This window comes from Oncorhynchus keta, chromosome 10 (genome assembly GCF_023373465.1).
Source record: "Oncorhynchus keta strain PuntledgeMale-10-30-2019 chromosome 10, Oket_V2, whole genome shotgun sequence".
Lineage (NCBI taxonomy): Eukaryota > Metazoa > Chordata > Actinopteri > Salmoniformes > Salmonidae > Oncorhynchus > Oncorhynchus keta.
In genome coordinates this window covers 22,957,947-22,985,067 of record NC_068430.1, presented here as the reverse complement: position 1 = coordinate 22,985,067, position 27,121 = coordinate 22,957,947, and the positions used below count along the sequence as shown (strand labels likewise).

The 27,121-nt window shown below is 45.0% G+C and overlaps 2 protein-coding genes across 2 annotated transcripts; one reads left to right on the top strand and one right to left on the bottom strand.

Moving 5' to 3' along the window:
- Positions 1-3,941: 3,941 nt before the first annotated feature.
- LOC118389463 (bone morphogenetic protein 7-like) lies at positions 3,942-21,571 on the top strand. Its single transcript, XM_052526702.1, has 7 exons — positions 3,942-4,487; positions 16,280-16,469; positions 17,545-17,693; positions 17,851-18,057; positions 18,245-18,321; positions 18,523-18,633; positions 18,896-21,571. The coding sequence occupies exons 1-7, from the start codon at positions 4,088-4,090 to the stop codon at positions 19,043-19,045; spliced, it is 1,284 nt and encodes a 427-aa protein (XP_052382662.1). The 5' UTR covers positions 3,942-4,087; the 3' UTR covers positions 19,046-21,571.
- A 140-nt stretch (positions 21,572-21,711) lies between these two features.
- Positions 21,712-26,374, bottom strand: LOC118388396 (ataxin-1-like). Its single transcript, XM_035777432.2, has 3 exons — positions 26,057-26,374; positions 23,054-24,310; positions 21,712-22,744 (listed from the first exon to the last, which is right to left on the bottom strand). The coding sequence occupies exons 2-3, from the start codon at positions 24,131-24,133 to the stop codon at positions 22,388-22,390; spliced, it is 1,437 nt and encodes a 478-aa protein (XP_035633325.1). The 5' UTR covers positions 24,134-24,310; positions 26,057-26,374; the 3' UTR covers positions 21,712-22,387.
- Positions 26,375-27,121: the final 747 nt, after the last annotated feature.

The following is a 27,121-nucleotide window of genomic DNA, read 5'->3' as shown; positions in this document are numbered from 1 at the left end:
GATGGCCCCCAGCAGGGGGGATGCCGCTGGATGCCAGGCCTGAGGCCTCTTGCCATAATGGGAAAGGTGGGCACAGACACAGCAGGAGTCAATGCTGTGCCAAGAAGTCATCAACTATCCCTAACTGTCACATGCTTCACTTGCTGCCCAAAATTATGCTGGAGTAGAAACTTTGAGTCTGGATTGACCTATTGGAAACAGGTGATTTCAGCTCTTGTAACTTCTACATTTGTGTCCTTTTGCGTGTGGATGTGAGTGCATTGGTATGTGTACATGCAGACCCTTACGAAAAAAGATTGCAGTTCTGAAATTGCAGTAAAAGTGCAGTAACTGCAGTGAACTGTGGTATTTTGGACGCAGTAATTGCAGAATAACTGCAGTGTACTTTAGTGTACTACAGTTGAACTGCAGTTATACTGCATTGTACTGCAGTTAAACTGCACTCTGCAATCTTTTTTTGTAAATGGAGATATAAGAAAATGTAAATATTCTCTATATGAAAGGCTTAAAGTAGATAAACCTGTGGTCATAATGATACACTGTTTGCACACCAGCCTGCAAGTTTACCAGGTGCACAATTTCAGTGGTGGAAAAAGTACTCAATTGCCATATGTGAGTAAAAGTAAAGATACCTTAATAGAAAATGACTCAAGTAAAACTGAAAGTCACCCAGTTGTCACGATCGTCGTTTAGAGTAGACCAAAGCGCAGCATGGTGTGAATGCATACTTTAATGATTGACGAAAAACACAAATTTATTGGGGGGCACACAGGGAGTGTGGCGAAGCTAGGTAGGAGACCTGTGCCAACTTCCTGTGCTTACTGGAGCGAGAGAGGAACCGGGCAGGCACCGTGTTATGCGGTGGAGCGCACTGTGTCCCCGGTTCATGTGCATAGCCCGGTTCGGTACATTCCAGCTCCTCGTATCTGCCGGGCTAGAGTGGGCATCAAGCTAGGTGGCATGAAGCCGGCTCTATGCATCTGCGTCTCTACGGGCCGGCATACATGGCACCAGCCTTACGCATGGTGTCCCCGGTTCGCCAGCACAGCCCAGTGCGGGCTATTCCACCTCGCCGCACTGGCCTGGCTACGGGGAGCATTCAACCAGGTAAGGTTGGGCAGGCTCGGTGCTCAAGATCTCCAGTGTGCCTTCACGGCCCGGTCTATCCGTTGCCACCTCCACGCACCAGCCCTCCACTGGCAGCCCCGCGCACCAGGCTGTCTCTCCGTCTCATCCCTATAGGTGCTCCCGCTTGTCCAGCACTGCCAGAGCCTTCCTCCTGCCCAGAGCTGCCAGAGCCTTCCTCCTGCCCAGCACTGCCAGAGTCTCCTGTCTGTCCTAAGCCGCCAGAGTCTCCCGTCTGTCCTGAGCCGCCAGAGTCTCCCGTCTGTCCTGAGCCGCCAGAGTCTCCCGTCCGTCCTGAGCCGCCAGAGTCTCCCATCTGTCCTGAGCCGCCAGAGTCTCCTGTCTGTCCTGAGCCGCCAGAGTCTCCCGTCTGTCCTGAGCCGCCAGAGCCGCCAGTCAGCCAGGAACGGCCAGAGCCGCCAGTCAGACGCCAGACCCGCCAGTCAGCCAGGAGCCGCCAGAGCCGCCAGTGAGCCAGGAGCCGCCAGAGCCACCAGCCAGCCAGGAGCCGCCAGAGCCGTCAGCCAGCCAGGAGCCGCCAGAGCCACCAGCCAGCCAGGAGCCGCCAGAGCCACCAGCCAGCCAGGAGCCGCCAGAGCCACCAGCCAGCCAGGAGCCGGCAGAGCCGTCAGCCAGCCAGGAGCTGCCAGAGCCGTCAGCCAGCCAGGAGCTGCCAGAGCCATCAGCCAGTCCGGAGCTACTCCTCAGTCCGGAGCTGCCCCTCAGTCCGGAGCTGCCCCTCAGTCCGGAGCTGCCCCTCAGTCCGGAGCTGACCCTCAGTCCAGAGCTGCCCCTCAGTTGCGTCACCTTGAAATTTACATTTTTATTCAGAGAATTGCAGGGGAAGAGTACAATACAGTACAGTTCAACTAATAGGCAAGAACATAGTCGAGTGCAACAGAGTTATATTAATATTCTTCTTCTATCCATTTCTGGTCCACAAACTTTGAGCTTTAAGTCCCCTGCAAAAAAATACAGTTCGTGTTTACCCAAAAACATGACACAATCAATTAATCAGTATTTTCAATATTTCCCTATGTTTCTTCACCTTTTCATTGTGCAGCTCCGTTGCCCTGCGCGCTTGTTCGTTGAGCTGTAGATCCACTCGGGTGTCCCCAAAAGTTCTAAAAAGCACCATTGCTTGTAAGTGCCCAGCCGTACTTTGGTGTCTCGTTGCTGCCTTGCTTAGACAACTCAAGATTGCAAAGCCAGTGTGGCTCCAAACACCAAGTCGATCACCTTCAAATAATAGGCATTCCCAGCAGTACAGTTTGCAGGGTTTCTCGGAGCCTGTGAGCCATTGATAGCGCTCATAGTTGGAACTTTGAAAGTGGCGAACGAACCCCTTTCCCGCCTGTGACAGGCTTTGTAGCGTTGGCGTCGGGCGACCGGGCGACCTCTCCTTACAATGTCTAACTTTTCATGAAAAGTTTGTCTTGAGAATGGCTTTATAATTATATCCTCGACCAAATCGATCTTCTCCTCCTTCCGCCATTGTGGGTTGAAAAAACAGCTTAGTAGTTTCCTAGTTCTGCATAGACCTGCCCATAGTACTTGCCTCTCAATATTGGTAATCCAATCAAAAGACGTGCACGCTCTACTCCTGTAGCCAGCAGGCATACAATAGCCAACTCTAAAGCTGATTGGTTGACACTAAATTTTAATTTTAATTCACTTTAAGCTACAAGCGCCCGCACTGTTGATTCTGAAGGCCCGAGGGCAGATTTTAGACCCCTGGCAACACATGATGGCTGAATATGATTGGATAAAAGATCTAACATAAAGACCAGCCCTCCAAATCTCAACCTGGGGCTGGAAGCAGTGCAACCAAGAGGAAAGCTATGAAATGAAGAGTATAACTCTTACTCTGGGGAATAATTTAATACATATTTGTGGGAAAATATATGAAAAATATATATATATATTCTGATGATGTTTAGGCCAGCAGAGAAGGCCTTGCTGGCCCTTAAGGCCCACCACTGCTAGTTAGTCTGTTTCTATGTGTTTTGGCCTGATATGGTTCTCAATCAGTGGCAGGTGTTTGTCGTTGTCTCTGATTGATTGGGAACCATATTTAGGTAGCCTGTTTTGTATTGTGGTTTGTGGGTTATTGTCTATGTTATGTTGCATGTTTGCACAGAGTTTCGATAGCGGTCACGTTCGTCTTGTTAGTTTGTTTTGTTTGTTTAGTGTATTTTGTGTTTTTCGTCAATCATTAAAGTATGCATTCACACCACGCTGCGCTTTGGTTTACTCTATACGACGATCGTGACACCAGTAAAATACTACTAGATTAATTTTCCTGTCAAAATTTAAGGAGTACTTTTGGGTGTTAGGGAAAATGTATGGAGTAAAAAGTACATTATTTTCTTTAGGAATGTACTGAAGTAAAAGTTGCCAAAATATAAATAGTAAAGTGAAGTACAGATACCCCAAAAAACGAATTAAGTAGTACTTTAAAGTATTTTTACTTCAGTACTTTAACTGACTTAACTGACGACTGACTTCTTGTTTTAGTAAGTCATAATTCCAAAAGTTGATCAACTGTTGCACGTGTTGTAATCTGTCCAAACAAAGGTTTGATAGGACAATAAAGGTTTTAAACGGTTATCGCGGGTAAATTTGTCCCCAACCATTATTCTATTATCAAGATAGAGGTGCAAAAATGTCCTCAAATGTCTTCGACCCCCCCCACACCGCCACCATAGGGAAATCCCATGCCAAAGCCCACCGACCCCTCCCCTCAGATACTGCAACTCAGTAAAGTCCGGTGGCAGGAGGGGAGCCTTGCCTGACATTGCAGTGCGCACCAAAGCTGATGATGATTGGCTGATGTTTGATTCAGCTTCTAAAGTAGGCTATCAGGGTCGAAGCTCGCTCTAAAATGCATGAGGACTTGGGACAGTCATTTTAGATAGCATATCTTTGTATCAATCAATTAATTATACGCATTAATTTGAAAATGGCGACTTTATTGCGTCGACGAGCTTCGGCACTGCTTCTTGCGTGGGGTTATTGTATTTTGGCTGAGACAACTTTGTCTAACATCACTCTTGATAACGAGGTTCACTCCAGCTTCATCCAGCGCCGTCTGAGGAGCCAGGAGCGCCGGGAGATGCAGCGGGAAATCCTCTCCATCCTGGGGCTGCCCCACCGGCCCCGGCCGCATATCTACACCAAACAAAACGCTGCCCCGATGTTCATGCTGGATTTGTACAACGCTATTTCCACGGACGGACAACAGCCAGCAGGCTTTTCATATTATAAGCCCGTTTTAACGACCCAGGGGCCCCAGATGGTGACCCAGCAAAACAGTATTTTCCTCAATGACGCGGATATGGTGATGAGCTTTGTCAATCTTGGTATGTCCTACTTATCACCATATCCAGAGACGTATCCATTCATTTCGATGGATATTAATTGACATGTTATTGTTTAGCCTACATGATATAAAACATATATTTCGCGATTGCTCACTTTATTTTTGAAAGCAAAAAACAGTTTATTTCACCTTTGCACAAACGATGACCCAGTCTTGACACAGAAGCTCTTATCTTACAATACCTTCTAAATAGTTTTTTTACTCAACACATCTCACATGAACATGACCTAAACACAATAATTAAACAGCTGCTTGTTTAGGTTTACTCTGATTTATCTGACACTGCACTGTAATGCTAATACACTCATTATGCTTACTTTGACTCATTCAGTGTCTCAATTGCTCATACACTTGTAGAAAAAAAATTGTTTTCTGGCCATCCCCATAGGAGAACCCTTTTGGGTTCCACATAGAACTCTCAGTGAAAGCGTTTTACATGGAACCCAAAAGGTTCTACCTGTAACCAAACTATTATGGCCAAATAACTGTTTTAGGTTCTAGGTGGTACTCTTTTTTTTTTAGAGTGTAGGGTAGGTAGCCTTCTACTCAGTAAATAACAGTTTTCCATTTTTTTAACAAAACTTCCTACCATGGTTTCTCTTTGGACCTGTCTGGTCTATAGGAATACTGACCAGGAGAGCAGAGGTCAGGCAAGGTGAAAGGTGGTTGTGTTGTGCTGGTCAGACAGAGCACTGCTGAGGACCCAGTAGATGCTCCAGTTAGGAGTCAGTCTCTCTGGCTTAACCTTGCCTTAAATCACAGGAGTTGACTGTAGAAAGCAGGCTTACTCACAGTTCACCTGTTGGCATAAGTATTTAAGGGTGAAAGCTTTCTTTACTGCCGTTTTGTTGTTTGTGAGCACTTTGCAGACATAACTCTACTGTTGAACCGAGTGCATGAGCTAAGTGTTTGTGTGTGAGTGACGTTCCATTTGTGTGCAGCTTCTAAACGTGGAGGCTTATGGTAACGTTCTCTTTAGATAAGATTCTTCTGCATTCTGAGTTGTAAATGTTATGACAACATGGCTGTATCCGATTTCCCCTGAATCCCTTCAGTGCTCTGGGAGACCGGCTTTAGCAAGGCTTTGTTTAGCATGATTTGGACAGGCATTTCAGTACCCTGGGGAGGGCAGGACAAATCAACAGGGAGATAAAGACTCAAATCAAATTTTATTTGTCACATGCGCCGAATAGCCTTACAGTGAAATGCTTATTTACAAGCCCTTAACCAACAATGATTTTAGAAGTTTTAAGAAAAATAAGTGTAAAGTAAAAAATAGAAAATAAAAGTAACAAATAATTAAACAGCAGCGGTAAAATAACAATAGCGAGGCTACATACAGGGGGTACCGGTACAGAGGCAATGTGTGGGGGCACCGGTTAGTTGATTTAATTGAGGTAATATGTACATGTAGGTAGAGTTAAAGTGACTATGCATAGATGATAAACAGTCTTATGTCTTATGGCTTGGGTGTAGAAGCTGTTAAGAAGCCTTTTGGACCTAGACTTGGCGCTCCGATACCGCTTGCCGTGCGGTAGCAGAGATAACAGTCTATGACAAGGGTGGCTGGAGCCAGTGACAATTTTTAGGGCCTTCCTCTGACACCGCCTGGTATAGAGGTCCTTAATTGCAGGAAGCTTGGCCCCAATGATGTACTGAGCCGTACGCACTACCCTCTGTAGTGCCTTGTCGTCGGAGGCTGAGCAGTTGCCATTCCAGGCAGTGATGTAACCAGTCAAATCAAATCAAATCAAATGTATTTATATAGCCCTTCGTACATCAGCTGATATCTCAAAGTGCTGTACAGAAACCCAGCCTAAAACCCCAAACAGCAAGCAATGCAGGTGTAGAAGCACGGTGGCTAGGAAAAACTCCCTAGAAAGGCCAAAACCTAGGAAGAAACCTAGAGAGGAACCAGGCTATGTGGGGTGGCCAGTCCTCTTCTGGCTGTGCCGGGTGGAGATTATAACAGAACATGGCCAAGATGTTCAAATGTTCATAAATGACCAGCATGGTCGAATAATAATAAGGCAGAACAGTTGAAACTGGAGCAGCAGCACAGTCAGGTGGACTGGGGACAGCAAGGAGTCATCGGGCACGGTCCTAGGGCTCAGGTCCTCCGAGAGAGAGAAAGAAAGAGAGAATTAGAGAGGGCATATGTGGCGTGGCCAGTCCTCTTCTGGCTGTGCCGGGTGGAGATCATAACAGAACATGGCCAAGATGTTCAAATGTTCACAAATGACAAGCATGGTCGAATAATAGTAAGGCAGAACAGTTGAAACTGGAGCAGCAGCATGGCCAGGTGGACTGGGGACAGCAAGGAGTCATCATGTCAGGTAGTCCTGGGGCATGGTCCTAGGGCTCAGGTCCTCCGAGAGAGAGAAAGAAAGAGATAAGGAGAGAATTAGAGAACGCACACTTAGATTCACACAGGACACCGAATAGGACAGGAGAGGTACTCCAGATATAACAAACTGACCCCAGCCCCCCGACACATAAACTACTGCAGCATCAATACTGGAGGCTGAGACAGGAGGGGTCAGGAGACACTGTGGCCCCATCCGAGGACACCCCCGGACAGGGCCAAACAGGAAGGATATAACCCCACCCACTTTGCCAAAGCACAGCCCCCACACCACTAGAGGGATATCTTCAACCACCAACTTACCATCCTGAGACAAGGCTGAGTATAGCCCACAAAGATCTCCGCCACGGCACAACCCAAGGGGGGCGCCATCCCAGACAGGACGACCACAACAGTGAATCAACCCACTCAGGTGACGCACCCCCTCCAGGGACGGCATGAGAGGGCCCCAGTAAGCCAGTGACTCAGCCCCTGTAATAGGGTTAGAGGCAGAGAATCCCAGTGGAAAGAGGGGAACCGGCCAGGCAAAGACAGCAAGGGTGGTTCGTTGCTCCAGAGCCTTTCCGTTCACCTTCACACTCCTGGGCCAGACTACACTCAATCATATGACCCACTGAAGAGATGAGTCTTCAGTAAAGACTTAAAGGTTGAGACCGAGTTTGCGTCTCTGACATGGGTAGGCAGACCGTTCCATAAAAATGGAGCTCTATAGGAGAAAGCCCTGCCTCCAGCTGTTTGCTTAGACATTCTTGGGACAATTAGGAGGCCTGCGTCTTGTGACCGTAGCGTACGTGTAGGTATGTACGGCAGGACCAAATCAGAGAGATAGGTAGGAGCAAGCCCATGTAATGCTTTGTAGGTTAGCAGTAAAACCTTGAAATCAGCCCTTGCTTTGACAGGAAGCCAGTGTAGAGAGGCTAGCACTGGTTCTAGTCAGGATTCTAGCAGCCGTATTTAGCACTAACTGAAGTTTATTCAGTGCTTTATCCGGGTAGCCGGAAAGTAGAGCATTGCAGTAGTCTAACCTAGAAGTGACAAAAGCATGGATAAATTTTTCTGCATAATTTTTGGACAGAAAGTTTCTGATTTTTGCAATGTTACGTAGATGGAAAAAAACCAGTCAGGATGCTCTCGATGGTGTAGCTGTAGAACCTTTTGAGGATACCAAAACTTTTCAGTCTCCTGAGGAGGAATAGGCTTTGTCATGCCCTCTTCACAACTGTATTGGTGTGTTTGGACCATGATAGTTTGTTGGTGATGTGGACACCAGGGAACTTGAAGCTCTCAACCTGCTCAACTACATCTCCATCGATGAGAATGGGGGTGTGCTCGTACCTCCTTTTCCTGTAGTCCACAATCATCCCCTTTGTCGTTATCACATTGAGGGAGACGTTGTTGTCCTGGCACCACACGGCCAGGTCTCTGACCTCCTCCCTATAGGCTGTCTCATCGTTTTCTGCGATCAGGCCTACCACTGTTGTGTCATCGGCAAACTTGATGGTGTTGGAGCTGTGATGTGAGCCATGACCAGCCTTTCAAAGCACTTCATGGCTGCAGACGTGAGTGCTATGGGTTGGTAGTCATTTAGGCAGGTTACCTTAGTGTTTTTGGTCACAGGTACTGCATCTAAGGTGGCTGTGTGTGTGTGTGTGTGTGTGTGTGTGTGTGTGTGTGTGTGTGTGTGTGTGTGTGTGTGTGTGTGTGTGTGTGTGTGTGTGTGTGTGTGTGTGTGTGTGTGTGTGTGTGTGTGTGTGTGTGTGTGTGTGTGTAAATCAAGGGGGTAGGGTGGGAGGAGTAGGGGGGGCTTCCTTGGACATTATTGCGTTTATAAAACCCAAATCCTGCTTTTGTTTCCTTTGGAGATCTCATCGCGGGTCTAATATCACTATGGTGAAACAGCAGACAGTGTGGTGCCTGTGGCTCCCATCCGGCTGGGGCTTTTCATCCAAAGTCAACCCTTTCCCCTTCGTTGTCCTGCCTCAAGGCTTACAGGAGGGATACAGGTTGGGCTTCATGGCCTATTGTGCGTGTGTAAGGTTCTCAATTTATCATCAGGAATAGATTTGGCACTTTTAACCTTCTATTCCCATTCATGTGTCTATGCGAGCATGTATGTGAGGCAGGGTGGAGGGATAGAGGAAAAGGGAAGAAGTAAGTACATATAAAGTGCAGAGAAAAGAGAAAGAATGAGAAGGATGCAGGGTCCCCGTTCCTCTCATGAACCCATGGCCCTTCTCTCCATTTGATTGGCAGTCTGTTTCCAGATGTGGGTTCCACCATTTTGTAAAGAGCCAGTCCTGGTGGTCCCTGGTAGAGGTCGACCGATTAATCGGAATTGCCGATGAATTAGGGCCCGATTTCAAGTTTTCATAACAGTCAGTGATCGGCATTTTTGGACACCGATCGTGGCCGATTACATTGCACTCCAGGAGGAGACTGCGTGGCAGGCTTACTACCTGTTATGCGAGTGCAGCAAGGAGCCAAGGTAAGGTGCTAGCTAGCATTAAACATATCTTATAAAAAACAATCAATCTTAACATAATCACTAGTTAACTACATATGATTGATGATATTACTAGTTTATCTAGCGTGTCCTGCGTTGCATATAATCGATGCGGTGCCTGTAAATTTATCATTGAATCATAGCCTACTTCGCCAAATGGGTGATTTAACAAGCGCATTCACGAAAAAAGCACTGTCTTTGCACCAATGTGTAACTAACCATAAACATCAACGCCTTTCTTAAAATCAATACACAAGTATATATATTTTAAACCTGCATATTTAGTTAATATTGCCTGCTAACATGAATTTCTTTTAACTAGGGAAACTGTGTCACTTCTCTTGCGTTCTGTGCAACAGAGTCAGGGTATTTGCAGCAGTTTGGGCCGCCTGGCTCGTTGTGAACTTTGCGAAGACTATTTATTCCTAACAAAGACAGCCAACTTCACCAAATGGGGGATGATTTAACAAAAGCGCATTTTCAAAAAAGCACAATCGTTGCACGACTGTACCTAACCATTAACATCAATGCCTTTCTTAAAATCCATACACAGAAGTATATTTTATTAAACCTTCATATTTAGTTAAAAGAAATCCAGGTTAGCAGGCAATATGAAATTAGGGAAATTGTGTCACTTCTCTTGTGTTCATTGCACGCAGAGTCAGGGTATATGCAACAGTTTGGCCCACCTGGCTCGTTGCGAACTAATTTGCCAGAATTTTACGTAATTATTACATAACATTGAAGTTTGTGCAATGTAACAGGAATATTTAGACTTATGGGTGCCACCCGTTAGATAAAATATGGAACTGTTCCGTATTTCACTGAAAGAAAAAATGTTTTGTTTTCGAAATGATAGTTTCCGGATTTGACCAAATGAATTACCTAAGGCTTGTATTTCTGTGTGTTATTATGTTATGATTTGTATAGGATTTTATATTTGATAGAGCAGTCTGACTGAGTGGTGGTAGGCAGTGGCAGGCTCATAAGCATTCATTTAAATAAGCACTTTCGTGCATTTGCCAGCATCTCTTCGCTGTGCTTCAAGCATTGAGCTGTTTATGACTTCAAGTCTATCAACTCCGGAGCTAGTTAGCGGGGTGCGCCCGCTAATAGGGTTTCAATGGCTCTGAGACCTTGAAGTAGTTGTTCCCCTTGCTCTGCAAGGATCGCGGCTTTTGTGGATGTGGATTGTCAGTGTGTTCCTGGTTCGAGCCCAGGTAGGGGCGAGGAGAGGGACGGAAGCTATACTGTTACACTGGCAATACTAAAGTGCCTATAAGAACATCCAATATTCAAAGGTATATGAAATACAAATGGTATAGATGTCACGCCCTGACAATAGAGAGCCCTCAGTTCTTTAGGTCGGGTGTTTACGTCAGAGCGTGACTAGGGGGGGTGTTCTAGTCATTTATTTTCTATGTTAGTAATTTGTAGAGTTCCCAATTAGAGGCAGCTGGTAATCATTGCCTCTAATTGGGGATCATATTTAGGAAGACCTATCTCCCACCTGCTTTGCGGGATATTGTTTTGTGTATGTGCATGTAGCACCATTACTTTCAAGTTTCGTTGTTGGTTTATTGTTTTGTAGAATTTTCACTTAAATAAAGATGTGGTACTACAATCACGCTGTGCCTTGGTCCGTCTTTCATCACGATCGTGACAGAATATCCCACCAAGCAAGGACCAAGCAGCGTGCCAAGGAGGAGAAGGTGAGTTGGACCTGGGAGGAGATCAGGAGTGGATGCGAGACCCTTCCTTGGCGGGAGTCGCATAAAGATCAAGAAGGACAGCGACGACGCCGGGGGCCGCGGCCACAGAATCCCCAAGAATTGTTTTTGGGGGGGCACATGGGGTGGTCGACTGAGCAGCGGGGAGTGCCAGAGCCCAAATGGCAGACGGTGGAGGAATTCAATGAGGGATACCGGAGAGAGGTGGAGGCGAGGAGTAGGCTACAGCGCAGGCGTGCTGAAGAGCGTGTCATCAGTCCGGTGCCATCTGTGCCGGCTCCACGCACCAGGCCACCAGTGCGCCTTCCCAGCCCGGTATGTGCTGTGCCGGTTCCTCGCACTCGCCATGAGGAGTGTGTCTTCAGTCCGCTGCCACAGAAACCCAAAGATTATTGGTTTTGGGGGGTGGCACATGGAGCTGGCGGCTGAGCAGAGGGAAGAGCCAGAGACCGTCAGGGAGGCGATGGAGAAGTTGGGGGGAGAGAGAGATATTGGTCAAGTGTGTTCTGCTCAACATTCGACCTGAAGAGCCTGTCAGCAGTCTGGTGAAGTCTGTGCCGGCTTCACGCATCTGGCCTTCAGTGCGCCTTCCTAGTCCGGTACGTCCTGTGCCAGCTCCCCGCACCCTCCCTGAAGTGCGTGTCAACAGTCCGGTGCCATCTGTGCCGGATCCACGCACCATGCCCCAGTCCAGTACGTCCTGTGCCAGTTCCTCACACTCGCCCTGAAGTGCGTGTCACCAGTCCGGTGCCACCTGTGCCGGCTCCATGCACCAGGCCTCCAGTGCGCTTCCCAGTCCTATAATAACTACAACCTAAAACTTCTTACCTGGGAATATTGAAGACTCATGTTAAAAGGAACCACCAGCTTTCATATGTTCTCATGTTCTGAGCAAGGAACTGAAACGTTAGCTTTTTTACATGGCACATATTGCATTTTTACTTTCTTTTACAACACTTTGTTTTTGCATTATTTAAACTAAATTGAACATGTTTGATTATTTATTTTGTGGAGCGATGGGCAACGATGCTAAATTGATTTTATTGATGTATTATATTAAGTTAAACTAAAAGTGTTCATTCAGTATTGTTGTAGTTGTTATTATTACAAATAAATAAATACATGTAAAAAAATGTACGACTAATCGGTATCGGCTTTTTTGGTCCTCCAATAATCGGTATCGGTATCGGCGTTGAAAAATCATAATCGGTGGACCTCTAGTCCCTGGAGTGATAGCTTAAAGCCAAACTGGATTAAGGCATTTCCCCTCGATAGACCGCAGCTTCCAGTGAGGGAAAGATAACTTTTCTACCCCCTCTCTCAATGTGCAGGTATTTAGGTGGCCAATGTTGACGCATCTCGGAAATGATGGAATCAGTTCAGTTTTATTAGTCTTGCTTCCTTCATTTCCTAAACAAATTAAAGGTGGAAAAAGCTTTGGCTTCTCATGCCCTGTTCTTGAGGAATGGTGGACATATTTTTTCTTCTTTCCCCTAAGTGAATTTAATATATTGAAATGAAACTGCTGTAGGGTATCCTTTTTACTCATTTGTTTTGTGTGTACATACAGTGGGGCAAAAAAAGTATTTAGTCAGCCACCAATTGTGCAAGTTCTCCCACTTAAAAAGATGAGAGAGGCCTGTAATTTTCATCATAGGTAGAAAATCTTTGGAGGGAGTTGAAAGTCCGTGTTCCCCAGCAACAGCCCCAAAACATCACTGCTCTAGATGAGATCTGCATGGAGGAAGGTTTGAAAACCTTGTGAAGACTTACAGCAAACGTTTGACCTCTGTCATTGCCAACAAAGGGTATGTAACAAAGTATTGAGATAAACTTTTGTTATTGACCAAATTTTTTTATTTTTTTATTTTTTTCATTTCACCTTTATTTAACCAGGAAGGCTGGTTGAGAACAAGTTCTCATTTGCAACTGCGACCTGGCCAAGATAAAGCATAGCAGTGTGAACAGACAACACAGAGTTACACATGGAGTAAACAATTAACAAGTCAATAACACAGTAGAAAAAAAGGGGAGTCTATATACAATGTGTGCAAAAGGCATGAGGAGGTAGGCGAATAATTACAATATTGCAGATTAACACTGGAGTGATAAATGATCAGATGATCATGTACAGGTAGAGAGATATTGGTGTGCAAAAGAGCAGAAAAGTAAAAACATAACAACTGTGGGGATGAGGTAGGTGAAAATGGGTGGGCTATTTACCAATAGATTATGTACAGCTGCAGCGATCGGTTAGCTGCTCAGATAGCTGATGTTTGAAGTTGGTGAGGGAGATAAAAGTCTCCAACTTCAGCGATTTTTGCAATTCGTTCCAGTCACAGGCAGCAGAGTACTGGAACGAAAGGCGGCCGAATTAGGTGTTGGCTTTAGGGATGATCAGTGAGATACACCTGCTGGAGCGCGTGCTACGGATGGGTGTTGCCATCGTGACCAGTGAACTGAGATAAGGCGGAGCTTTACCTAGCATGGACTTGTAGATGACCTGGAGCCAGTGGGTCTGGCGACGAATATGTAGCGAGGGCCAGCCAACTAGAGCATACAAGTCGCAGCGGTGGGTGGTATAAGGTGCTTTAGTGACAAAACGGATGGCACTGTGATAGACTGCATCCAATTTGCTGAGTAGAGTGTTGGAGGCTATTTTGTAAATGACATCGCCAAGGTCAAGGATCGGTAGGATAGTCAGTTTTACGAGGGTATGTTTGGCAGCATGAATGAAGGATAATTTGCAAATACATTCATTATACATGGATTTTTTTTCTTCTCATTTAGTCTGTCATAGTTGAAGTGTACCTATGATGAAAATTACAGGCCTCTCTCATCTTCTGTTAGTGGGAGAACTTGCACAATTGGTGGCTGACTAAATACTTTTTTGCCCCACTGTGTACCATTTCCCCACATAGACTCAGGACTGTTAGAATCCCCAACCACCATCCAGTCTGCCCACTATCAATATGTATTAATTTCCATGACTATGCAACACATCTGACTATACAGCTGCAGTTTGACCGCACACGTCTGTAGCTTGTCTGCACATCTGTGTCGTTATAATGGAGCTATAGCCATACTGTGGAGTGGAGAGCTCAAGTCTGACTTTACACTGCTGAACCAATCTGACTATAACCTGACTGCATGGTTCCTGGTTGGACTTAGTTGACCTGCATTCCTTATACTGCTAGTTCCTCTTGTTGGGACTCTGCCATAGGCAGACACAGATGTCTTTGGGATGTTCTTGCTTCCATGAGAACACACCTGCCGCATATGGGAATAAGAGACAGGCTTATCAGTTATCTTTCACATTGCTCCATGTGAAATGAAATTAAGAAGATGGTGCTGTATGGTCAAAGTTTGCCTTGTAACAGGTTTGTGAACCCAACAGGCTAAATTGAAACCTGACTGTCATAGTAATCTGATTTGGGGTGGAAATAAGCGACTCATGCAGGGTATTTGTTCTCGATACTCAAAGTTGTATAATTCCTCTAATCATTTTTGAATCTCTTCTTTAAAGATGGTTTCCTTTTTTTAAAGACGCAGTTACAACTGAAATGCTAAGCAAGGTTTATCAAAGCCTGTTTGGTGAATAAAATGATCATTGTGTTCCAGCTCACTTTATTTTATACCAAGTAGATTTTCTAGGTTTTAGTTTTTCCTCTGATGTAGGATATTTATTAACTTCACCCATACATTTTGATTGGCAGCTGAAAATGATTCATTATAAACAAACAGGCTATCGATTGTGCCACGCCAGCGCCGCATGTTGAACCCTGTGTCATGAGCTAAGAAAAGTGTTGAAATGCCTCACAGAGAGAAGTTTGCATATCTGAGGGCTGATCTCTGGAGCTAATGGTCCCTAACGTAAACACACCAAGACCTTACGAGCAATTATTGCCTTCATAAAAACGCCCAGGTTTCTTTCCATCGTTTAAAAAATGACTTGCATGGTTCAGAATGCTCTTTACGGTGTGTGTGTGTGGTTAAAAGTTGTTTTCTGGCCTTTAAGGCGTTGGGTGCATGTGTGCTGCATTAAGTTGTGTATGTGTGTGTGTGTGTGTGTGTGTGTGTGTGTGTGTGTGTGTGTGTGTGTGTGTGTGTGTGTGTGTGTGTGTGTGTGTGTGTGTGTGTGTGTGTGTGTGTGTGTGTGTGTGTGTGTGTGTGTGTGTGTTCGGTACTGAAACAATACCAAGGCACCAGTGAGACAGACATATGATGTCATGGGGGCTGCTAGTGGGCAGGATGTGTTTAAGATGGGTAATCATGGCTCCACTCTGCACACCTCCAGTGTGGGAAGTCCCCCGTTGCTCAAGAGACCTCCACTAAGCTTTCCAAGGACAAACACATTGGGTAACGCTGTAAAAACACAGCGCTGGAAACCTTCAGGAAATCTTTGGCTCTGCCCCACCACCATTATTGTGGAAACTCTGAGAGTGGCTCAGCTGTTTCAGGGCAGGGTGGGACACCGTGGATCTCAGTTGGGGGACTGATATCAGGCCTAGCCTACTCTCAGAAAGACCATTCATATAAATACTCTATTATCATTCCCCTCCAGAATATAGTACTTCATGTATCATGTATAGTGGTTAAACGTATTCTCCTATGGTGGATTATTGATAACATTTTGAGGATTATGACATTAGGATCATAGTGTTTCTACAGGGTGTATGTATGGGCATTGGATTGGCTGCTGTGGTTTTTCTGGCATCGCTTTAAGCTTTTCTTGTGGTCAGCACGTGTGTAATTTAAACATGGAGCCCCCCAATTGGCGCTTTATGCAGACTGATGTTAAGATCAATCAGCTCCCTCATGGAAGCAGGAGTTTCCTATTTTTACACAGTGCTTCTGAGATGTGGGCGGAGCAATGTGGATTAGAAGACTTTGATTCAGCAACATTCTTTGGCAGAATTAAACCACCACCTGGCTGCTGATCTGAGTGTATTCACAGCACTGAGTGTGTTGGTACACATGCACCCCCCACTGTTTCAACAGACCAGGGAATATGGGGAGAAAAGGGATGTGCCTTTAACCCTCCAGGGTCAGTGTTCGTTGTGTTAGTTGTGCAGGTTTTAATGGATGAGGTTAGCTGTTGGAAAAAGCAGATCCGGGATCAGTTGGTATGGGTAGTGAGTAACCTCTTTTCTCCCACTATCCCCTCTCAACAGTTGAGCTGGATCAGAACGTCCTGTCTTCTCGGCGCAACAGGGAATTCCGCTTTGACTTGTCCCATATCCCAGAGGGAGAAGCTGTCTCCGCTGCAGAGTTCAGAATCTACAAGGACTATATCGGAGAACACTATGAGAATGAGACCTTCCATGTGAACGTGTACCAGGTGCTACAGGAGCCCCCTGACAGGTGACACCTCTTCCATTAATCTTCATGTGTGTGGCCTTATAAAACAGTATACTACTCCCTAAAACTGCAGAGACCCACCTTGACCATATAGAACACCCCCTCAAACACCACCCTCACTCCCCACGCCACCATCATTCACTTAATCCCCATTCTCTAATACCTAGCAACCCTCCCCTCCCTCCACCCAACCCCTCTCTTTTTGGCCACACTAGCCGTTATGATTGTAGTGAACAACAGTTTGATTTGTCCACCTAGAAAAAACGCACACACACACACACACACACACACACACACACACACACACACACACACACACACACACACACACACACACACACACACACACACACACACACACACACACACACACACACACACACACACACACACACACACACACACAGCTTGTCCTGCTAAGTGACATCAGAGCCCAGTCATGTGTAGGCATGGCCTGTCCCACAGAGGTGACAGTGAGGCTATGTCGGTGCTAAGAACAACACCATTGTCATTCAGAGACACACATCCCTTCCATACAGACAACAAGGCGGCAAGAAAAAGAAACAGTCTGTGTTGTGGGCCCGGGGGCCTGAAACTCAATCTGTAAACAAATCCATTGTCTGTGAGATCTGCCCCAGAGCTGTGATATCTGCTTCAATCAGTCTGGGAATTTTCATCTGTGATAAAGATACCTCTTTTAATAATGGCTATCGGTGGGGTTAGATCGACACTGCATGTCGTCTCTTGTTTTGGATTTACTGTATCCTGGGTTCTCTCCGGGTGGCTAGTCTCTTCTGTCTCTGCTATTTATTGGAATATGTATCAGCTATCTAGATCAACTTTTATATAACTACTTTACTTTTACATACTGCACTACATAGCAGCATCCCAAACTGCCACTAAGGAGAATGGTTTGAAATGCAATGTGAAGTGGCAAGGCTATATATGTTTTTCCAGACTTGAGGCAAATGTTAGAATTTAGAAGAACACACTTCCTAGGTCTGTAACTCTTTGTTGTGTATCTAACTGAGACTTTATGTGCTGTGTATCTAATGTTAGTAGTCAATGTGCCCCTCAGTGAGGAGGACCTGTTCCTGCTGGACACGCGTGTGGTGTGGGCTATAGAGGAAGGCTGGCTGGTGTTTGACATCACAGCCACCAGTAACCAGTGGGTAGTGAACCTGGACCAGAACTTGGGCCTGCAGCTAACTCTAGAGAGCATGGACGGTGAGTCACTGTCATAAGTTATAAGAGTACTGAATGGCCGCTGGTCCAACAGAGGTAGATCTCTAGGGCTGGTACACCCACCACATAACATTGAATTAAAAAATATCAACATGTTATCTGGACTGACATGTTCATGTATTTCTGTCTCCCTCTACAGGCCAGAGTGTGAACCCCAGGCTAGTAGGGCTGGTGTGGGGCAGTGGGCTACAGGACAAGCAGCCCTTTATGGTGGCCTTCTTTAAGGGAACTGAGGTTCGTCTCCGCAGCGTCCGCTCAGTCCACGGCCACAAGGGGCGCAACCCCAACCGCTCTAAAAACCCCAGGAATGCCCAGGACGCACTGAAGGTTGCTGAGGCTGCAGCAGGTACACAAATTACCCACTTGGAGGTTAATGAGTCAGTCAACATTTTTATAAACTTCTAAACTTAATTTTCAGGCTATGAATAATATTTAACTAGGAACACCTCTATCATACAGTGTTTAAGTGACAGTGATCACAGTTGATTGTGCTGATTAATCTGTATGCTGTTCATTTCTCCCTTTGTCTTCAGAGACCCTCAGCACAGACCCGAAACAGGGCTGTAAGAAGCATGAGCTGTATGTCAGCTTCAGAGATCTGGGATGGCAGGTACAGTACTACGACTCCTTCTATCACACCAGGTCCTGATATCTCTGTTCTGTACTGTAATGATCTGAGCACCCCCTCTTCTTTCTCTATTCACCCACTTAGATAGGAGTATGACTTGAATAGATTCAATATGACATTATCTCCATCTCCCATTTGTTGGATGTTGTTATGAGAAATTCATTTTTTCAATTGTCCCCTCAGGACTGGATCATTGCACCAGAGGGCTATGCAGCGTACTACTGCCAGGGCGAATGCTCTTTTCCCCTCAACTCCTATATGAATGCCACCAATCATGCCATTGTGCAGACTCTGGTAAGAATATTTGTAGCTTTCATATTATCATATACATTACTGAGGGGGTTGAATATGGCATTTTCTCAGGGTTTCACTGTAGAGTCTTTACATTAAATGGTAAATTATTATTATTATTATCATTATTTTTTATCAAAGCACTCTTTGATGTCCTGCACCCTGTAAAGAAAACTGCAAAAGTATCAATGCACATTTTACCCCACACTTGAATATTTCTAATAACAGTGCTCTATTCTACCCCCTCCCCCCCTCACCCCCTCAGGTCCACTTCATAAACCCAGAGACAGTGCCCAAACCCTGCTGTGCCCCCACCCAGCTCCACGGCATCTCTGTCCTCTACTTTGACGACAGCTCCAATGTCATTCTGAAGAAGTACCGGAACATGGTGGTCAGAGCCTGCGGTTGTCACTGACCACCATTAGACTTCCCCTTCTCAGGATACGCTGGGGTTAGTGGAGGAAGAGGAGGAAGAGGAGGAAATTGGGATTATGCAGCAAAACTCATTTATTGCCTGATCTATAAGGACCTGCTGCTTCAGGACTATCAGGAAGACCAACTGCCTTTATTATTGTCTGCAAACAGACAAGTACTAGCAATACTGCCTTAGCAGTAGAGCCATACTGCCCTAGCAGTAGAGCCATACTGCCCTAGCAGTAGAGCCATACTGCCTTAGCAGTAGAGACATACTGCCTTAGCAGTAGAGACATACTGCCCTAGCAGTAGAGCCATACTGCCCTAGCAGTAGAGACATACTGCCCTAGCAGTAGAGACATACTGCCCTAGCAGTAGAGCCATACTGCCCTAGCAGTAGAGCCATACAGCCTTAGCAGTAGAGACATACTGCCCTAGCAGTAGAGACATACTGCCTTAGCAGTAGAGGCATACTGCCCTAGCAGTAGAGGCATACTGCCCTAGCAGTAGAGACATACTGCCCTAGCAGTAGAGACATACTGCCCTAGCAGTAGAGACATACTGCCCTAGCAGTAGAGACATACTGCCCTAGCAGTAGAGACATACTGCCTTAGCAGTAGAGACATACTGCCCTAGCAGTAGAGACATACTGCCTTAGCAGTAGAGACATACTGCCCTAGCAGTAGAGGCATACTGCTCTTGCCCAACTATGAAGAAGATCTTTGGCATCTGGATTGTCTCCACTACATGGTGCATTAAAGATAGGGACATGGCTACTCATCTAGAGAGCGCAATATAATTCCCAGTCAGTACCATGGAGGAATTACACATCACAGACACTGAACTCTCATCCATTTATTTATAATCTCATTTTTCTTAAGTGAACAAAGAAAGGAAAGTATTGATGAATACAAAAAGATATCCCCCTGGATAGAGGCATGAGACTCAAATGAAATGCTAAAGATGCTCCAAAACGGAGCAGAATTAAGAATTTAGCAATTGCTTGTTTATCCATGAGTAGACATTTTAAGATGTGCCTTTGAACAAGATAAATCCAGTTTGGACAGTTCTGCTGTGTGCACCCAGCGCCTCTGTGTAAAACAATTGCTGGATAAAACTGCTGCATCTGATTGCATTAGACAGTCTCTGAAATGGGTTTACTTTGACACGTTTCTTTTTTACAGCATAGTTCATTTTTTTCCACAAACAGCTGGGTTTACTTTGACTTCGATGAGAACAAAATGGCTGTCTGTTTTTCCTTTGAACGGCATGTAGGTGATGATGTATTTTGCGGAGCAGAGGTCAGGTGTAAGACATCTGGCTGTCTGTGTGCAGATTCAGAGGCTGCTGCTGTGAGAGATGGCAGAGCTGGCGGTTAATACGAGACTGTGTGGGATTGATAGAGTATATGCCCTTTTGGGTTGAGTTTCCTGGAGGAGGAGGCACAGACATATATCACCAAGCTCTGCACAGCACAAGAAAGGCATGTGGTCCCAGAGATGCCATTGGTTTTGCCCACAAGAGAACTCTGAGCTATCATTCTGTTCCAGCTTCCTTTTGATATCCTGCAGGTGGGCGATCGAGGCCATATTTTCTGTAAAAACTAAATGTCAGATTACAGCAACAAATTGCACAGAAACTCTCATAGGCATAGCAGATGTAATACATTTATATCACTTGGCCAGAAAAGCCTTTTCTCACACACTGACAACCAAAACATGGTAACTAAAGACGTTGATGGTTTATGTATAATCTATCATAGGCTCTATAAGCATATGTATATAAATATTGTAAACATCAGCTGGTGAGGTAAAATATAGTAAATGTAGCCTACTTTAGGACTCTATTCAGTCTGTATTGCTGAAGTGTTACAGATTGCGTGCTAGAAATGTCATACCCCCAAGACATGCTAACCTTTCACAATTACAATAATGGCAGATTTTGGGTATAATATTTGTGCGTCTGTTACTTTCTCACTCATCATTATTCTTGATTCATTCAGGATTATCCGTAATCATGGTAGCATCCACATGAATTTAGAAGTGTTTAGAAAATACTCTATTCTTATTTACAATAAAAGTTACTCCAAAATGACACAATACATTATTTACCATTCATTTCTATTGGTCACAAACTAATCTAAAACACAATCAAAACAGACAGGAAATGCATTAAACACATTTGCAGAGTAACAAGCTTGATGTAGTCATTGTGTTCTATGAATATGGGACCAAATACTTAACTTTTTACCACTTTAATACACATACTGTATAAGTGAATTTGACAGATTAATTTTGGTCCCCTAAAATGGGGGACTATGTGCAAAAAGCACTGTAATTTCTTAATGGTTCACCAGATAGGAATGAAAATACCCTCAATTTAAAGCTGACAGTCTGCCCTTTAACCTCCTAGTCATTTCAAATCCAAAGTGCTTGAATAAAGAGCCAAAACAACAAAAATTGTGTCGCTGTCCTAATACATTTGGAGCTCACTGTATGCAGCATTTACCGTGAATACAGTCTGCTTCCGCAGAACATTCCATTTGAAATGTTTATCACGCTGTAACGCTGCATTTCCGCCATACGGATTGAATAGAGCCCGTTAACATGTTTTATTCTTAATCAACAGAAATAGTTCAATTAGAATTTCAGAACATAAAGGATTGAATAGAGCCCGTTAACATGTTTTATTCTTAATCAACAGAAATAGTTCAATTAGAATTTCAGAACATAAAGGATTTTCAAACTGTAGCAAAAGTTGAGGTAAAAGAACAGACCGGACACCAATGACACCAATGATCTAGTGCATAATGTAATGCCAACAACTGTCAGCTATACAGCACACAGGGAGCCCTTCACACTCACTGGGGCCTACTTCAACATTCACTGTTCTACATACAGAAATCAGTTCTGTCAATTAAAGTTGCTAATATAGAGGTAGCATAGAATGACATGTATTTCCCCTGAATGATCTCATTGATAAAATTAGGAGTGTTTATGTTTTCAAGTTTTAATAATATTGGGTGACACCTTTAAAATTGCAATTCTAGAGTTGGGTCAAGGTAATATATTGTGCCTGATATATTCTCTCTCACATCCCTGATAATCCATGGCTTTTGGACCAATACCTGCAATTGTACTCTGCTTAGGATCCAGAATCCTGAGAGTCAAATCTATATTTCTTTCCTCCTTGATCATAATAAACCTTTATATAAAAAAGACAAGCAGAAATGTGAAAAAGACAGCCACGAAGACAGGGATGGAAAGAGTGTGAGGTTGAGATAAAGATAATAAAACAAAAGTTAGACTTTGCTGGCTCCCTTTCCATATGGTAGTGGTGTTTATCAGTCCGGGCAGTTGGTGCCTGGGCCACGCAGCTCAGGGGCTGACCAACGCCTCTTCCTTGCTGGTTCCAACCCACCTCTCTGCCCTGCTTTTGGCCTATCTGGAGCAGGGGGAAGAGGAGCCTGGGGGCAGGATGTTTGCAGGGGCTTAGGCCCTCTAGCTGGGGTGCCAGGACCCTGGGGTTGGGTGGGTGGGGGAACAGAGGGTGATGTGGGTATGAGAGCCAGGCAGACGTCACCCACACTAAGTTGGTGGCAGCGGAGGCCACAAAGACGGGCTGTTCTCTGGGGACAGCAGGAGGACCAGCCACGCCCACGTACAAAGAACGGGTACTCCGCATACACATCCAGGAACTCCTGTGGGAAAAAATACTGTTACAGTCACAATGTAGTACCTCTGTTTGTCTACTAAAGTGGTGTTAGTGTTCTGAAATTGGGGATTGGCATTGATGTAGTGTCATAATGAGGGATACTGCAGGAATGTATTTCATTTTCTTTAGGGTTAGATTCATCCAGAGTTATACTATTTGCAAATATTTATGATATATTGTATATTGAATTCCATGTTATAAATTATGGAAATGTCAGTAGACAAGCATACAATGACAAACACACTGACGTGAGCTCATGTGATGTAATGATGTAGTAGGCTCAGGCCCAGCTCACCTGAGAGTGTTCCTCGTGTAGGAGGATGAGGAGGCGGGAGAGGGAGGGGGCTGTGGAGGGGCAGATGTGCTGCACAGTGCAACAGCTCAGACGCAGCTCTGGACAAGCCTCCGCGCCGATTAGGAAGTCTTCTGTCTGCAAATCCTCAACCCTCCTCAGCCGCCCATCTTTGAGCTCGATTAAAGAGCCTGCCGCAAAGTGAGGGAGCAACCAGGGCAGCTGGTCAGAAGAGGTGGAAGGGTAGGAAGAGTGATGGGAGGAGAGATGTGGAGGCACACATACTTTTTCTGTTACTCCCATGGTCCAATAGTTCTCTGTTGATTGGTCAATAAGTGATGGTCTTATGGGAGATTGTGCCTCAAACTCCAAAGGACTTTGCCCTGAAGCATGGTACTTGGGGGCTTTGGAGAGGTTTGTGTATACCAGTTCAGGGTGGTGGTGTAGGTTCCTGTTGGCGGTAGGAGATAGAGCAGTGTTCAGTGGGGCAGAACCTGTCCCTGAGCTGGGTCGTGGCTGGTGGCCCCCCTGTTTCCTTCTTCTCATATATGGGCCGCTCTGTCTGCTTTGCTGTGTGGTGTGTGGACTTAACTTCTCCCTTACTTTTTTATTAAGGTGCCATCTGTACCCTGCTTCCACCCCACTGGGCTCCTCTGTAGGCAAGGCCATGTGTCTGCAGATAGAGGGGTGGCGTGGGTATTCTGAGGGGTGATGGAGAATGTAGGGAACTTCCCACCCTGAAGGCACTGCAGCCCAACCTCTGTAATGGTGCTCCTTCCACTCAGCCCAGCCATAGCTGTCGTTGACAGGAGAGGGGAGATAGGGGTTGACTCTGGTGGTGGAGGCTGTGGTGGGGGACTGGGTCCAGGGCTGGTATAGCGGGGGCACAGATGCAGGTGTAGGAGGGAGCAGGTCTGAGTAAGATGCATTGTAGGGCTTGACTTCATTATGGCTCTTGTAGGGGAAGGGGACCTTGAACGTGACAGCAGGAGGCTGCTCTGAGAGGCCTGGTCTGGGGTCCCTCTTCTTGGGCGGGAGACTCTCTCTGCCTAGGCCGGTCTCTGGGGTTAGTGTGGTGCTCATTGGTTCACACAGCCGTCACATATACTGACACTTCAGTTCCCTGGCCTACAGGTTGTTGTGGAGAGGTTAAGTCACATAGGCCTCATGTGAAAGAGGCACCCTAAGGGATCCCGTTACTCTCTGGTGAATCATCACTGACAGAGAGGTCAAAGGTGTTCTCAGTCTCAATGATCCAATCTGAAAAAAGACAGGAAGGTGTTTGTTTGACATAAATTATAATTTAACCCTCATCCTTATGTCAAAAGCCCAAGAGGAAGGTACACCAAGATCATTTTATACATTTCATAGCCTTGTATTACAGGCTTTTCAGCTTATAGTCATGTGACTTTTGATGATGCATTTCATAAACTATATTTCATTACGTACTCTCACAACGCCCTCTCTCTCTCTCTCTCTCTCATATCCCTCTTTTTCTCCCTACTCTCCCTCTTTCTTTAAAATGTGCTACATCAGTGATAGACATGGTCTTTCTCTGCCAGTTCTCCCTGTCTCTCTTAGACTCCTATGGAGTTACAGATGGTGACTATGCCCTTGAAATCTCATCACTAATTTCTCCATTGCCTCCAAATTAGAGCCTTTCAAACCACGGACTGCTGCATTGAGAGTGTGATTGACAGCTGAAGTCTGGCTCACTAGAACACTAAACTTTAACCGGATCTACTTAGGAAGAAGTTACTATGGTAACACAGTATAGTACTGTGCATACTGTGGGAACAGTGTAGATGAGGGGAGGTGTTGCACAGGGGTGCTGTGTTGTGCTTTCCAACACTAATGACAAATATAATCTACTTTGTCTGAATAATATATCACATTCTTACCCAATGATCTTCATACATGGGATGTCATTGATTTGATCATCAACAGGAGTTATTCATTTCACTGTAGCTGACCTACTATGCAGCACGGCAACAACATGCATAATGTATTCATGTGAATCTGAGCAAAATACATGCAGATAAAACTGTTATACTTCTCAATATTGTATAAAAATAATGACCTTATATAGAAATGTAGCTTAACCTTGCATTTCCTATGTACAGCTCATACCATAAAGATATTTCACAATGCACACGCTTGCCAGTAGTTTACCTATTCAAATCTACATGCTCTTTATTTAAATGATTTGACCGAAAGCCTGAAGAGAAGTGATAGAAGAAAACAGAGCAAGACTTTACGGTGCAATCTTATGCAAAGCTAAAGCCAAGGCCTGAATGGTGTCATCACACCACCACAGAGCAGTCACCAGCTCCCTTGATTGCTGAATGATGCTCTTTCACTCTGACTAACAGACATGTCTTGGAAGTATGAGGTATAGCTTGGATCATACCTTCCATTGTGTGTACAGACTAGATGACCTCATAAGAATGGGACAGAATACACCCTCAAATTGAGAAACATTCCTTACACAGAGGGCTGTACTGACAGAGGCCAATCATTGGGCAAAAACTCAGAGCAGCAGACTGGTAGTATAACCTATTAAGGGTATCAATTGACCTCACCTTGCTGTGCATGTCATACTTACAACTATGCAAATGCAATCTTCATACAGTGTGTTACTTGTAGTGGAACAGTAATTGCTATGAAAGTCCTGAAACATACTTTTATTTTGGTATTGTTATCATTATGTGCAGAGCTCTTTTTCTCAAGCAACACATTTCCAAGTTTCAAATTACACCCCAAACATAACTGGTCATATCGCGTTGTGAAAGTTCGGACTGATGTGAAGCCTAATGATCTAGGTGGGTTAGATGCACTTTATCACTGATGCAATATTATTGCTATTGAGTTTTTACCACTTCAACCGTAACATAAAGGAATACCATGCATATCTAATGACTACAAAGGAGATGAATACCTTCCTCCCACACACTTACACACATATTATCACATTCACAAGATACATCTGAACAGTTGACACCTTACCTCTCTCTCTCGTCTGGTTAAGGTGTGAGTCTTTAGTACAGCCTGCTGCAGAGTGAATGGGAACATCCAGACAGCCTCACTATGTCTATCAGACAGACGCACTCTCTCTTTTTCCTCCCACTCTCTTTTACACCCCCACTATCTCTAGCCCTCTCGACATATCTACCAGATTTGCTGTGCCCTCTCCTTCCCTCCTTCCCTCACTTCCTCTCTGTTGCTCTGTCTCTTTCTCCGTTTCTAGCTCCGTCTTGACTCCCTCTCCCTCCCTTCTTCTTTCCCTTTCACAACCCTTCTTTCTGGTTTCTGACTTTCTCTCCATCTCTCTCTCTCCCCATCCCTCTCTCCTTCCCTCTCTCTCCCTCTCTCTCTCTGGGTGTATAATTAGACATGAGACCGCTGTGATACTCGTCAGCTGATAGTAGGCGTATGGCTGCCTGATGGGCTTGGAACTCTGCCCAGTTGTGGTGAGGGCGGGAAACTATAGCTTAGAATGTTCTGGGCATTACACATCTTTAGCTTTCATGCCTGTTCAACCAGTTGGAATGCAGAACCTTCTAGGGAATATATAGGAAGACACATTCTGAAAATGAAATCCCATTCTGAAAATACTTCCGTTGGCTTCACATTTATTGCAATTCTCAGTTGTTGAAAATGACCACAGTGAATTCTCGCAACCCACTTCTCTATTACTCCATTTTCTCTATTACTTCTCTATTACTGTGAACACTGAACCAAATGCCAGACAGTGTGAATGTCAGTAAAGTTAGAAAATGATCTGCCTTAATTGCTTTCTATTCAACAGTTAAAAGGATCAGTATTTAGACCTATATACATTCAGAACAAACACCATTTTTAAACTCAGGACACAAAATATATGTTCCCTCTTTTACTACTCTTCTTTCTCTCCTCTCTTTGTATTTCTTGTCAGCCCTACTCTCATTCTACAGAATAAAAAGTGATCATGGCCCTTGATTCAAGCATCTCCCATCTATAGGAAAGCAATCTGATTTACAGGTAGCTCCAGATGCCCCATGCTCTGCAGGGTGAAACCCCAGTCATGATGAA